This window comes from Homalodisca vitripennis, chromosome 2 (genome assembly GCF_021130785.1).
Source record: "Homalodisca vitripennis isolate AUS2020 chromosome 2, UT_GWSS_2.1, whole genome shotgun sequence".
NCBI lineage: Eukaryota > Metazoa > Arthropoda > Insecta > Hemiptera > Cicadellidae > Homalodisca > Homalodisca vitripennis.
In genome coordinates this window covers 186,446,102-186,460,493 of record NC_060208.1, presented here as the reverse complement: position 1 = coordinate 186,460,493, position 14,392 = coordinate 186,446,102, and the positions used below count along the sequence as shown (strand labels likewise).

The following is a 14,392-nucleotide window of genomic DNA, read 5'->3' as shown; positions in this document are numbered from 1 at the left end:
GTTACAAGTTTACTTGAAGTTATAAATTGTTTGAAAATACGATATTCACACGTAAAATAACGAATTTCTTCGTAATAGCATATTTTATTAAATCAATCCTGTGTTCAGTTATCTTTTTGTAAGGAAATGTATTACAATACAAAGGGGTATCACTGTATCGTGTATTAGCATAATGTCGGAGAACATCGAGTATTGAGATACATTTTCTAACGTGTATTAAGAAAATTAAAACGGGGCTTTTGGGAAACCCCGTTAATTAATTAGAAAAGTTTGAAGCTATTGCTTGTATAATTAAAGTTGTAAGTTTCCCGCGTTGATTTCTGGGATTCATCTCACAAACGGACTCCTTAACGTCAGTTACAAAATGTGGCGTGCACCTAATGTCTAGAATTGAAAGCCTCGTCGTCTCAGGTGAAAGGAACATCGTGAAGAGAGGAGCTACTGACTGAACTGAACTGAAGAGGTTCGAGACGAGAACTTCATGATTATGCATATTGCTATCATAGCACGGCCAACACGAGGACCAAGCACTGTGATAAGAGTAATAAATTAGTGATCATAGTTCACTTGCATTCAGTTGCTAGTGATGATATGAATACACATTGTTTACTCTACAATTACAGAAATTGTGAGATAACTGGTTGCATTATTAAGTAATACTCATGATAGCACGTGTGTTGTGGACTGCAGCACAAATATAACTAAACAACATTTGTATACTTTTCAATTAATAATAGAAGCTATCCCTCGTTAAGTATCTTTGAAAAAATCTTGTTACGTATTTATTCTGAGAAGAACCCCCTTATAGCCTGAAAAAATAATAAAACCTACTAACAATGGTATCATTCTACTTAAAATTTTACCATAAAATCGTGTTGGACATGTAATTAATGTTTAACTGTAGGAATTACATTAAATAAAACGTAAACGGTTCATTTATTAGGAAGTAAAACATTTTTATAAGTTATTTCCACTGAACCTTAAAACTGAACAAAACTCAGATTGGTTCAGAGAGCTTGCACATTGTGCATGATACGGACGATATACTTGGGCAGTCAAATTGTATACATTTAATATTCAATTACAATCCTCTCTTTGTTATTTAAAATTCACGAGTGTCATAAACATCAATGGATATAAAATTTATCATGAATTGTCATTACAGCTAGAACCTGATTCAGAAATATTGTCTAAGACGATAGACTTTCACCTGTAAAGCAAATACTTCATCATTCATGTGCTTGATTTAATTTTGATGAAGCCGTAAAATGATAGAAGACACAGTTTTGGTCAGTGCAATTTCTGGAAAATCAAATCATTTTGCATATTTATTTTTGCAGGAGTGTTTTCTCCCCCCTCTTAAACAAAAATTATCAATACACCACTGCGTTTTATCTAAATAAAAAAAATAAATGAACTGGTATATATATATACCACATTTTTTCTTGGTGGATAGTTCTCAAATCATTATTTTGATTATAAGTGACTATGGATACTGGTATGCGTTAAAAATGATATCAATGTCGATAGATAAATATTTGAAATGAACAGACGAGGATCTCTTGAGTTAACTTTTTTACTTAAGGATGGTAATCCCATACTTTTGTAGTGTGACAAAGATGAAATCTTCTGTGCCTATTCCTTAACATTTTAAGTTAGGAATATTTATCAGATAAGACTGGTTAGATATCTGTTGGTACTGATGAACATAATGAAGTTTTTACTCTGATCTAAGGCTTCAATCAGTATTATTCATGCTCAAAATTTAAAACTATTACTGATATTTTCTTGTCAGTCATTCGTTGAAGTAAGCCGTAGCCCCTAAGTAAAGGGAATTTGAATGCAACATGGAGACGTGTGAGCCCATAATTTCATTTTGGTGTGGACCACATTTTATTATTTATTTCACCATTTTGATTTAAAACATTTTTTACCCAAAGGGGTGGGACAACGTATGTAGCCTTGATTATTATGTGTCTCACCACGCCAATGAAACCAACTGTAAAAAAACTCTATTCACGAGTTAGCAATGACAAAATAACCTTAAATAAACGCCACATCAGACTTACTATTTTCAGGCTACAAAAGCCAGGGTAGGAATAAGAACGTAACAGTATGTGTTTTCTAAGAGCCATACGTTTTCTAAGAGCTAGTGTAGGCTATATTTCAGCTAATATAACATTGTGAACCCTGCCTCAGGCTGTTAGGAAAACAACATTGTGTCATTGAGTAAGCTTTTGTAAACTGGCTATAGTTAGTATATCAGTGTGAATCCTGTTACAGACATTCTCAGTCAGAAGGATAATACCGTACTAGCTTGAGATTTAAAACTAGCTTAACAGTGAAGAACTCATCTGTGTTTTCGTTTTAAAAAGCGAGGACGAGAATTTGAAACGGTTTCTTTTCGAGTTTACCTTTGCGATAGCATACCATAACAATGCGAATTTTGTCTAAGCCAAGGATGTAACAAGTGAGGGGGTCCAGACCCCAACTTTCAAATTTTTTTCTATTACCTTTTTAGTAAACGATTATTATTATTTTAATAATTCAGTACTACTGAAATGTACTGCTGAAATATCGTTCTCAGCATAGAAACAGGTCAAGAACATTTTAAGGAACAAATTGGGGCCTTACTTTCTGTTCATTACTCGAAAATATCAGTTGTCTTGAACCTCCCCCCCCCCATTTATTTTTAGCTACGTTCTTGTCTCAAGTATTGGGTTCTTCCACAGAGGGTGGAAAACAACTCGGTGCTTGCTACCTCCAAGTAAAACCCTTGGACTTAGCCTCTAGGACATCTCCCATCTCCTTCTATCTTTTGTAGTCTTATTCTCATTTACTCCACTCTGAAAATATATCTGCTGTTGGTATCTGCTACTGTTGATATGAAATCAACCTTGTATATTGGTCTTACCACTCATGCCCAACCCAGTAATCCTACTACACATAGATCCTTCTTCGAGAGTCCCTGCCTAATTAATACATCATCCACGCTGCAAATGACTGAGGCACGCTCCATATAGAATGTCTCTTTCAAAAGAATCAAAATCATGACATTTGGAAAGATCTTACATCTCAAATATGTTTCGCAATAAATTGTTTCTCAAGTTCCAGAAGGAGTACAAAGTTCGGCCGACAACAGCTACTCTCCTACCTGCAGCCCACACCCCCTGGCTCTGTGTCTAGGTCCCGTGTGTCCCACCCAGACCGTGGTCCGAGCCACCCGTTCTCCGCCCTACCTGACCCACGCCACCCTCCATCCACCCGCCAAGATCAAGAGCCTCGGCCTCACCTGCGTCGTGTGTGGAGACACCAGCAGCGGCAAGCACTACGGCATCCTCGCCTGCAACGGCTGCAGTGGCTTCTTCAAGCGGTCCGTCCGCAGGAAACTCATCTACAGGTGGGTCTTATACCAAGAAAGTTGTGCTTGAATGAAAGTTGTGCTTGTTCTAGGATGATCCTTTCCTAACAAGGATGAAACCTGAACTAGAATTTTCAATTGGTTGTGTTCAATCAGTCCAATTGTTGAGTTTTAGGCCTGGTTTAAATACAGATACCAAAATATTCCTCCGTATATTAAGAGAACATATTATGATTTCCACAATAATACATTTTCAGTAATTAACTTTTTAGTTCTTTTGGAAAATATCAATCTAGGGTTAAAATTTGTTATTATTTCAAAATTATCAAAGGGAATGCTTTTTTCTACTCAACCACCGAGTTTTTATAAATCAGCTAAACGGACTCTTGTTAGTTTTATTGGATATTTAATAGTTTATAATTTTCCCACGAAGCTACAGTGTATTTTTGGGAAGTAGAGTGCATCCCATCCTTTTTAAATATAATAACAGTTCTCTAAGTGTCTTTACTGGTGGTCTCTATATGAGGATATACCTGATTTTGAGGACATTGACACAAAGTCGGAGAGCACTTGACAATCAAAAAGTCTCACTTTAACGTGTCAATTTTTTAATTTTTTTAAGGTGAGGACATGTGTCTCTGTTTTCCACACTTCACGATAAGATTAAAACACGAATCAACAAACTAAGTTTAGAGCTGTTTAACTAATTACTTATCCCATTATCTTGCTTGAAATTACGAAACTTGAAATTTATTTATTTTATAATAGACTTATAGACGTTGCACAATCTGCAGTTTTTCGATCTTTTTCTCTGAGTACTTAATATCATTTAGACTACTATAATAATTTAAACACTTTATTGTTTTAGCGTTTAAAATAAAATTGTTAACCAACACACAAATCTTTACAACATGCAATCTTCTATAATTGTTAACTGATCCTCGGGTATTATTTTAAACGAGACAAACGAACAAAGAATCTATAAAATCACGAGGAGAAACAATAAGTGAAGTGCTGTAGCGATGCGGGAGAGGGCGACTTCACCTGATCTCCCAGAGATGGGAAGTACAGTGGCGGGAGGATTGGGATGGGATTGTATCGCGCCGTGCGGTCCCCGGAGGGCCCTCTCTCATAAACTTATTGGCCCGACTCATTCCGCTAGTTTTTGATTGGGAGCCGAGGAGGCTTTGCGGGAATTGAACCATCAAATCCTTCCTCAGATTGATTCTGTTCTTTCTCTCTCCGGCGCTGTTTTCTCCCTCTCTTCCACTCTTTATGTCGCCTCCCGCCCGCTCTCCGAGGTGTTTCTTAATTCCGTCAGACCAAAGTTTCTCTCAGATGGCATTACGTCAAGGGATTTGTTTGTTCCCGGCGGAGTGATTGAATACTGAGATGGATAATATCAAAGTTTTCTGGGTCGAACATTATTACCAAGAAATGTTTCAAGTCCTCCGTATAAAAGAATAGAACACTACAAGCAAACGCAATTCAATCTGTATTATTCTTTTTGAAAATATTTTATTAAAAACAATTTATCTGTAAATCTATATATAATTAGTTAGCTATCACTCACTCTACAGACAGCTATTACAGCTTTCAAACTGAGTATAGACTGATGAAACTGTACTAAAAAATTACGTAACACTATAAATATGGCCCATGAACAATAACTTTAATTAATACAATATGCTTACTAAAGCCTCTGGTTGAAGTTTATTTTTGACGATGGAAGGATAGTGAAGAAAACAGGATTTGATTTTCCGGACATTTTCCATCGTTAGTGAAACAAAAGATCAGTAACACTACGTTTCGAGATCTGCAATCTGATCTCTTCTTCAAGTAAATAACTAACCTAACACATAATTGCAAACTAGGTTAAAATAACCAAATCAAACCTGAGCGTTATGGCAAGCATAAGACGGTGAGGAATCACAACTACCATGTCGTGTGTCAACTTCACTAACTCTAAAACATTCACTTAATAAAAAACTAAACACAGCACTAATTATTAAAACTGAACTACAGAATACAGGTCACAATACGTCTGTATTCGTCGACCAACCACCTACGATTGACCAGAGGCCAATCGCAAATGGTGATCGTCATGGAAAAAACAAGATGGTGGCAATAAAAAGGTAGGGGGCAGGAATACCCCTGAAGAAAGAAGACCGGAAGAAGAGATCAGATTGCAGATCTCGAAACGTAGTGTTACAGGTATTTTTTGTTTCACTAAACAATGGCAAATATCCGGAAAAATCCTGTTTCCTTCTCACTAAAGCATTATTAACAAATGTTTTCCTTTCCAAATTTCAACATTTTGACATGTGATATTATGTTGAAAGGAATGTTAAGTTAAGAAATTGTATAGATATGTTAATTTATTCGTATACTAAAGTAGTTATCCATCTTTACCACCAGTACATACCCATTGATATTGTTGATTAGGTGAGGAAGACGCAAAAGCAGTAGGATTAAAATAATAAAATACATTGTCTTTTTAACTTTAAGCTTCTTTGGGACATATTTCGTAATCATTATACTGTATGATATCCTAAGTGTAAAATGACTATCTCTACTTGTTGTAGGTGCCAGGCTGGCACGGGTCGCTGTGTGGTAGACAAGGCACACCGAAATCAGTGCCAGGCCTGCCGGCTCAAGAAGTGCCTGGGCATGGGCATGAACAAAGACGGTCAGTATCTTGCTATTCATGCTTTGCTAGCTTATAATGAAGTAACATGCTGACGTAGACCAATCGTTTATTGATATTAGGATAATGATCTCTAAATTTCATTGAACAAAATTTGTTATATTCCAATTGATTACTGACCAGAATCCATTGATTAAACGTGTATGCCTACAAAAGTGTGAACTGTAATCAGAATGGTAATATTTCTTCCACAACTTATGTGGTCTGTGTAAGAAATATCTATCAACGCTAACTGCTGTACAGACAGAGAAGGTTGCATTCGTCAAAATAAATCCTGCACTAGACAGTTAGTTGTAAACAAAATCATACAGGAACGGTTACCTCTGCACACATTAGCTTAGTATTCGATTAAGCTAAATTCTTTCACTATGGGCGTACCAATATTTCCTAATAGTAGTAGAGGTAATTGGCAAAATTCCATTTCTCTGCATCTAATTCTTCTCGTATGGTGGCCAGTGTGTTCGTTTCCCCCAGGACAACGCTACTGAGAACCAATCGTTCTACAAGTTATGGCATTGGTACAAATTGTATTTTACGTTGATACTCTCAAACCATAACCACTCGTAACCACATCAGAACAATTACGAATAACTAGTAACTTAAAACTTTTTGGAATGTGGTATTTTGTATTTTCCCTATAACCACCACTGACTGTAGGTTTTCCTCGAAAGTTTTGATATTCTCAGCCCGACCCAATTCGGATTCAGAGAAAAAAGGAGTACAGTAGACGCTGTAACTAACCTCATAGAACATATTGTCGATGGACTGGAGAGGCGTGAACACGTGCTCAGCGTATTTCTCGACCTCTCCAAAGCATTTGACTGTGTGCATCATGAAATACTTTTGCACAAGTTGGAAAGGAGTGGTGTACGAGGTCTGCCTCTAAAATGGCTTGGATCATATCTTAGTGACCGAGAGCAGTGTGTGCAGATCTCGGGTGCCTTATCCTCAAAAGCAAAGATCACCCATGGAGTCCCGCAGGGATCTATCCTTGGGCCAGTTCTTTTTCTGCTTTACGTAAACGATCTGAACCCATCGATCCAGAATGGAAAGGTGGTTCAGTATGCTGACGACACGACTCTCTGTGTTAAAGCCAAAACACTTCAAAACTTGGAAATAATTACTTTTTCTGAGTTGAATTCCTGCATTCAATTTTTTTCTAAAATAAACCTGAAAACAAATGAATCAAAATCAAATTTCATAAAATTTCCGCTAATCAAACGAGAATCTGAAACAAGACCTTCAGTATTTGTGGATGATCTCCCGCTCGATGAAACGGAATCAACAAAATTCCTAGGAATGTTCCTAGATCGAGGACTAACCTGGGACGTTCACGTGGATCATGTCTGTGCCAAGGTTGCACCGGGCATCTTTGCCCTTCGCAATTTGGCAAAGCACTGCCCTATTACGGTATTAAAAACGGCCTATTATGGTTTAATTTATTCCCACTTGGGATATGGAATCAGACTTTGGGGCAGTTGTGCACAGCACAAGTTGGAGCGAGTCTTCAGGCTCCAAAAAAAGGCCGTAAGAGTAATTTTGAATTTAAACAATAGAGAGTCGTGTAGAAGCGCGTTTAGGGAGCTGGGATTTCTGACTTTGCCCTGTCTCTACATTCTCGAGGTGATTCTCTACTCCGTGTCAAGGTGTGCTTTGGTTAGGGGACGGGATGTTCACCAACACGGGACGAGAGGCAGGGACAACTTGCGCGTCCAACAGCACAGGACAAATGCGTTCAGAAATTTACCATCCCAGGTTGGTGTCAGATTGATCAATAGTCTCCCTGAACACATCAAACAACAAAATGGAAAACATTTCAAAACTCAGTTGAAAACTCTTTTAATTTCGAGGGCATTATACTCAGTTGGTGAGTTTATGATGGGTCGCTGGGATGATTAAAACCTAAAATTCTCAAAGACCATCAAAACAAATAAATTTGCCGGGCCTGTAAATCGTGTGAAAGAGGCGTGAGTGATACAATGTATGTCTGAATGGTGTATTGTCAGTGTGAATGATTAGGTTAGGTAGGACGATTGTGATACAATGTGTGCATTGTCTGTTCACAATAAAGTTTATTATTTATTATTATTATTATTATTTCTTCTTAAAAGATAAGTTATATCCCAATTACATATTTTGCTGGAGACTACAAACGTACAGTAGGAATTGGGAGTAGAGACCTGGAGATTCTTTCTTGAGAATTGTCCTACCTCGGGGAAACTTCGGTAAAGTTTCTCAAATCACTATTAGAGGCCAAACGGGATGCAGTGAATCAAGATGGGTTTCAGAGACTTCAATTGCTCCTGAATGTTTCTATCAACAATTCATCGTCCAGGATAGGTTAGCGATGATGACTGTAATGTGTCCGGCCTTACGCACCAAAATGGGAAGTGTAAACTTTGTTTATACTAACCCCAGGGATGAAATCTTTGACCATATAAGAATTCTTGATAACACATTTGAAGTGTAGGCTACAATACCTAATCTAACAACCTTAACCAATACAGTAAAGACTGTATAATTTATGACACCGCCCAATAGCGTAGTCCATGAGGTCATAATATTCGCAGATAATATTGGGAAATTTACTCCCCTCTACCGCAATTAAACAATTACAACCAGCTAAGTTATACTTGATAATTCACTATCATTGGTGTTTTCTGGAAATATTCTGCCATAATGAACTGCCCGGAACACCCTTTTTTGAAAATCCTACCCACGCTTCTTTATCACAAAATAAACCACTATGCGGAGCGCGGTAATTGTCATAAAATGTATTCAAAGTGTGTTTTTTGTGCGTTTAGATATAAAATTTGACGTTGAGACAGCCAATGTATTATAAATAATATAAAAATTACATATTTTATTGATTAGAATTAGCTGTAAAACTACTGAAGAAGTTAATTTTCGCTGATTTTAATAAACAAATTTTAGTTGTGTATTAATTAATGCAAGCAGTAAAAGCGCTAGTTAATAAACATTTTTGTTGGTATTATTGATTTTGGTGTATTTTTTCATCAAATTCATTGGGTTCAGGTCAGATTTAATTAATCAAAATATTAACTGCTGAATTTTATAGCCGCTTAGTGAGCTCGACATACAGCAGTTTCCATGTCAGGGTATTTATCAAAGTTCGACTGTATTCGCACTATCAAAAATAGTATAATAAATCTATTTCTAATTGGTATAGATTTTTTTATTACAACAAACTTTAGAATTAAGGATTGCAGATTCAGATACAACAATATTCCAATTGTTACAACCTGATTTTGCTATTTTTGCTTCTCAAGTTAATTCAATCAAGCATATATTTTTATTGGTTAATCTAAATTTGATTTTGTTACAACCTATCTTGTAGAATGTAACTTAAATTTCATATTAATACTGATTTAGAATGTGGTAGATGTAAAGATGGCCATACATTTTTATTTATCAGTATCATATTATACTTACAATACTTGACGAAAATATCACAAACCATGCTATATGTATCGTTGCAACAATTTTATTGGATGATTCAAACTTTCCAATCTGTTTTCGACATCTCATTTCTTAAAAAACAACTGTTATTTTTATCTTTCTTACTTTTGGCTCTGTGGTAATATTTATTATAGCAAAACCTCTACATAACTAGAAATTGAGACCTAGTTAGCTTTAAGCTGTGTTAAGTGCATGTTCATTGTATTATATGTTGTATTTATTTAATTTCTACTGTTATTTATTAAATGTTATATATTATATTTTAATTTATTAGCACTATTTATTTATGTTCGCTCTTATCAATCTTATAATTTCGTTAGCTAGTTGATTGCTTGTTCCTGTTGCACAGAGAGTTTTTATAAATATTTTTTCCTTTACGTAATTATTTATTATTCTACTTTTGCTGATATCTACCTATTTTTTAGTTGTTTTTTATTGTTTTTTATATAAAGTACAATTTATTTGAATCATTTTTCTGAGTTGTTTCCATACTTGAGTAATTATTGTTGTTTGTTAATCTTTATTTTTATTTTTTGTTATGTTTTGGATATTTATAACTTGTTATATCTTTGGATACTTATTATTTATTATCAAATTTTTGTATAAGCCTACCTATTTTGTTACTTTATGTAGATTTTTCATCTGATTGTATTATTTTTTTCCCCCCGCTGTATTCTACCATCTATGCTTGTCTTTGTAAATTGGCTGCTGCCGTTGGAAATAAATAAATAACTGACCGAGCTTTCCTTTTTGTTCATGTTATTGGCCGAGCGTAAGTTTAGTCACCGCTACTCTGAATGTAAAAGATGGCGTCCCTTTATTTGTTTATATTATAGATTTTCTTCTTCCTGTGTCCGATTACGGTTGTCCACGATTAACTAATTTGATCTTCGAATCAGGACAACAAAAATCAATTTTGATGAGCGCAACTATAAGAAAAGAGCACTTTTTGGGCAAAAGTGTACTTTAATAAGAATTTTTAAATGTCGAAATTTTCACAAACAACTGTCAGCTAGATACTTAATTTTAATTAGATTAAACTAGATTAATAATTTAATTTTATACTTAAAAAAGGGAAAGGGAGGAATTAGTGATGATTGAGAACAGATTCACAAACATCAAACAAAAGATACTTGAGAACAAATACTATCTTAAAGCGTAAAAAACAGGTTATCGTTGGGGTGTGGCAATAAAAATTAACTAAAAAATCTTTCATGAATTATCTTAAGGGAGTTGAGGCTTTTCAAAATATTTTTATAGTTAAATTTAACAAAATTTTCTCCAAACATTTACAAAAGTACTCTCCAAACAAATTATGACAGTACGAATACAAAATTAAAATGTAAAGGAATTCTCTCTTTTTTGTGGAATTATGAAAACTATATATAACAACGTTATGTTCGTATTGAAAATACAGTATTAATTATAAGTAAAACATCCTTCCTTTTTATGAATTTTGTGCGCTATTTTTATATATGTGTACACGATTATTTCAATGATAAATTTTAAACGCTAATATTGCATTGATAGATCCATTTAGCTTTTAAGTAAGACAGTTTTATAATTTGATTACATTTCTGATCTTATGGCCAATACGTGTAAAGTTACGTATGCATGGACCGATTTCGGACGTGACGTAAATAACTCTGTAAGAAAGCACGTTTATTTCCATTCTATAAAGCAGTGTCTAACGTTAAAGCACGACCTACATCCAGGACGGATAACGAACACAAAAGCCGTAACAAGTCTGGGTCTGAGTCGAGAGAAGGAAGGAGCTTTTTACATGAACAAGTCAAAGACGGAGTGTGACAGGGAATTCTATTTAGCAAATTACGGAGAGAGGGCAAAATGGAATCGGTTTCAGTAAAGATGGCGCCAGGGGTTGGTGGCGGGGGGGGGGTGTCAGGCGACGGCTAATTTACGACACTTGTGTGCACTCGGCAAATTGTTTCCTCAACCGATAATCCACGCGACACTAGCGCTCTGGCGGCGTTTACAAGAGACAGGGACAGCTTGCAGTGTTCAGATAATGTAGTATGTATCTCTGCTTGCTCTGCTGTTGTATAATCAATGCACCCAGGTCTGAGCGGTACAGTAGGAATGTTGTACTTCATACTACTGCATCGTTATTTAAATTAGTAAAACAGTAACTTTCATTTTGAGTATAATACAATTTTATGTTTCGCCACGAAGAAAAAATAAAATGTCATATCTAATGTTATGATTAAGTATTTGAAAGGCCCGCTTCCCAATCGCATGTATTGCGCCTAATAGTATATTAAACACACTCTCTTATTAAGACTCATTCCAGCATATTCGCATCTTGAGATCGACTCAAAGCCGATACAGAGGAGGGTGGAATTTTTTGGTAATGCTGCCCTCCCATCATCAAGCTTGTAGTTGACAGAATGTTCCTCTGATAAATTTTTCACATTCTACAATTCTCTCACTTATCCGACCTTCACTTATCCAACAGTCCGTATTATCCGACCATCATTTATCCGACATCCGAATCATTTCAATTTCAATTTCAATCTTTTTATTGTCGTAGACATGTATTACATGTATGACAAAAGTCAGTAGTACATTATTAATAAATAACATATAAAAATACAATATTTGGTATGAAAGTCAAGCTGAGTAGGAACTAATTTTACATTAAATAATAAAAGAAATACAAATGATTATTAAAATAGAGTTTTAGGCTAGGAACTCCCCAACCGAATAAAAACAACCCTCTAATAGGTATTCTTTTAGTTGTTTTTTAAAAATTGTTTTTTTCAGTTATATTTTTTAAATGACTAGGGAGCTTCCAAAAAAACCTAGCCCCTGAATTTTTGAGGCAGTCCACCCGCCAGAGCCGAGCGATGTTGGGTTTGTCGCAGGTCTACTCGGGCTCGCGTGTTGTGGTCATGTATAGCAGCTCCATCTACTACATTTGCACAATGAAACCTGGCATAGATAATGGTCTCGTAAATATACAAAGATGGAAAGGTCAAAATGCTGTGCTCTTTAAATGCATTTCTGCATGAACTTCTGCGAGATATGCCAGCCACAACACGCACAATTCGTTTCTGTAATACGAAAACCCTTTTTAGTAAGTACTGAGGTGCCGAGCCCCAAACAAGAAGTCCATACCGCAACCGTGACTCTACCAAACCAAAGTATATATTATTTTTAAATAACTGAACATGGCGATATTTTGCAAACTGGGAGATCAGGAAGGACGATGAAGACAAAGAGGCACACACAAAGTTTATGTGGGATCGCCAAGTCAAGTCATTCGTCCACCTGAAGTCCCAAATATTTTACTGATAATTGGTGTTCTATTTTTTCCTTCGTTTATTTCAACACATGGAGGCTGAAGATGAGTATTTTTTTTTAATTCTGTAAATTGTGGTTTTTTTGAAATTAAGATGTAAATTCAGATTATTTAAAAATTGATAGGCCTGTGATAAGACTACGTTTACTGTTAATTTCGAGTTCTTCTGTACTGTAATTAGAAAATATGAAGGCAATATCATCAGCGTACATAACGGTATTTTCGTGGTTTATAGTGAGCACTAAATTATTTATGTAAAGGTTAAACAAAATTGGTCCAAGTACTGATCCTTGGGGGACTCCAAATTTTAATCTCAATCAGTTCCGAGCAGTGGTTATTGAGTTTGACAAATTGTTTTCGATCCCTAAGATACGACTCTAGCCACCTCAGTATCTCATTTGTAAAACCTAGGCGTTGCAAACCCTCCATCAGTCTGTCATGACTGACACAGGTCGAACGCCTTAGTCAGATCCATCATTACACCAAGTGTCCGCTGTCTTCTTTCCAGTCCCGTGACCACATGGGATATAAAAGTCGCCAATGCCTCACCAGTAGAGCGGCCCTTGACAAAACCGAACTGCTTGTCTGTTAGAATATTATTTGTGAGCAAGTACGGTGATAATCTATTTAAAAAAATAAGTTCAAATACTTTACTTAGACTTGAAATTTGTGTAATTGGTCGGTAACAGTCAAGAGACGTACTGTCCCCCTCCTTTGAATACAGGTATCACTAAACTAGTTTTTAGTAAAGATGGAAAAGTAGCTTGCTGGAAAGAAGAGCTTATTATAACAGACAGGGGGTTTTACATATTGCATATGAACAAGCCTTCAATAATCTATTGGATATGTCATCAGCTCCACTTGAATTCTTATTTTTTAACATTTTGATGGCATTTACAACCTCAGCAGGGCTCACAGGATGTAAGAAGAAGGGATATTCCAATCTCGCCAAGAAATGATCATTATTAAGTTGTGGTTTCAGTTGATTTTTCATTTAAATTAGCTCCAATTGATACAAAAATGGTTATTCAATATATTACATACTTCCTGTTTATATCTGATTCTATTCTGTCGTTGATACGTACAGAAATGTTATTATTAGCATTGCTACTATTGTACTTTTCCTTTATTAGCTTCCATGCAATCCTTGCTTTTTATTAGTTGATTGCGATAGTATGTTTTTTAAATAGTTAGCTTTCATCCGACCTCATCACCTATTATCCGACATAACCCCGACGTAACCGAACATTAACAGGAAATGCATTGCATGGGTCCAGTTTTTGTTGCTATTGATCACCTCAACCATGTAATTTTCAACTATACTTATATTTGTATTTTTCACCGGTACCTTGTACTCAAGTGATTACGTCAGTCAAAAACCTAAATTAAGTTCTTGATACAATATTAGTCGTATATAATAGAAAGTTGTACTAAATTGCGTAACTTGTAATTTGCTAATTATAACTCTGTTGACGTTTACTCGGATTTCTCTATGGATTATCCTTTGCTTGCTTGACGTCAC

The 14,392-nt window shown here is 35.6% G+C and overlaps 1 protein-coding gene across 1 annotated transcript in view; it reads left to right on the top strand.

Annotated features, from left to right (window-relative positions):
• Positions 1–14,392, top strand: part of LOC124355933 (photoreceptor-specific nuclear receptor-like) — a 68,223-nt gene that overhangs the window by 26,146 nt on the left and 27,685 nt on the right. The window contains exons 2-3 of the mRNA XM_046807085.1: positions 3,109–3,400; positions 5,947–6,050. Coding sequence (XP_046663041.1) covers positions 3,109–3,400; positions 5,947–6,050 — 396 coding nt within the window. The remainder of the gene's footprint in view (positions 1–3,108; positions 3,401–5,946; positions 6,051–14,392) is intronic.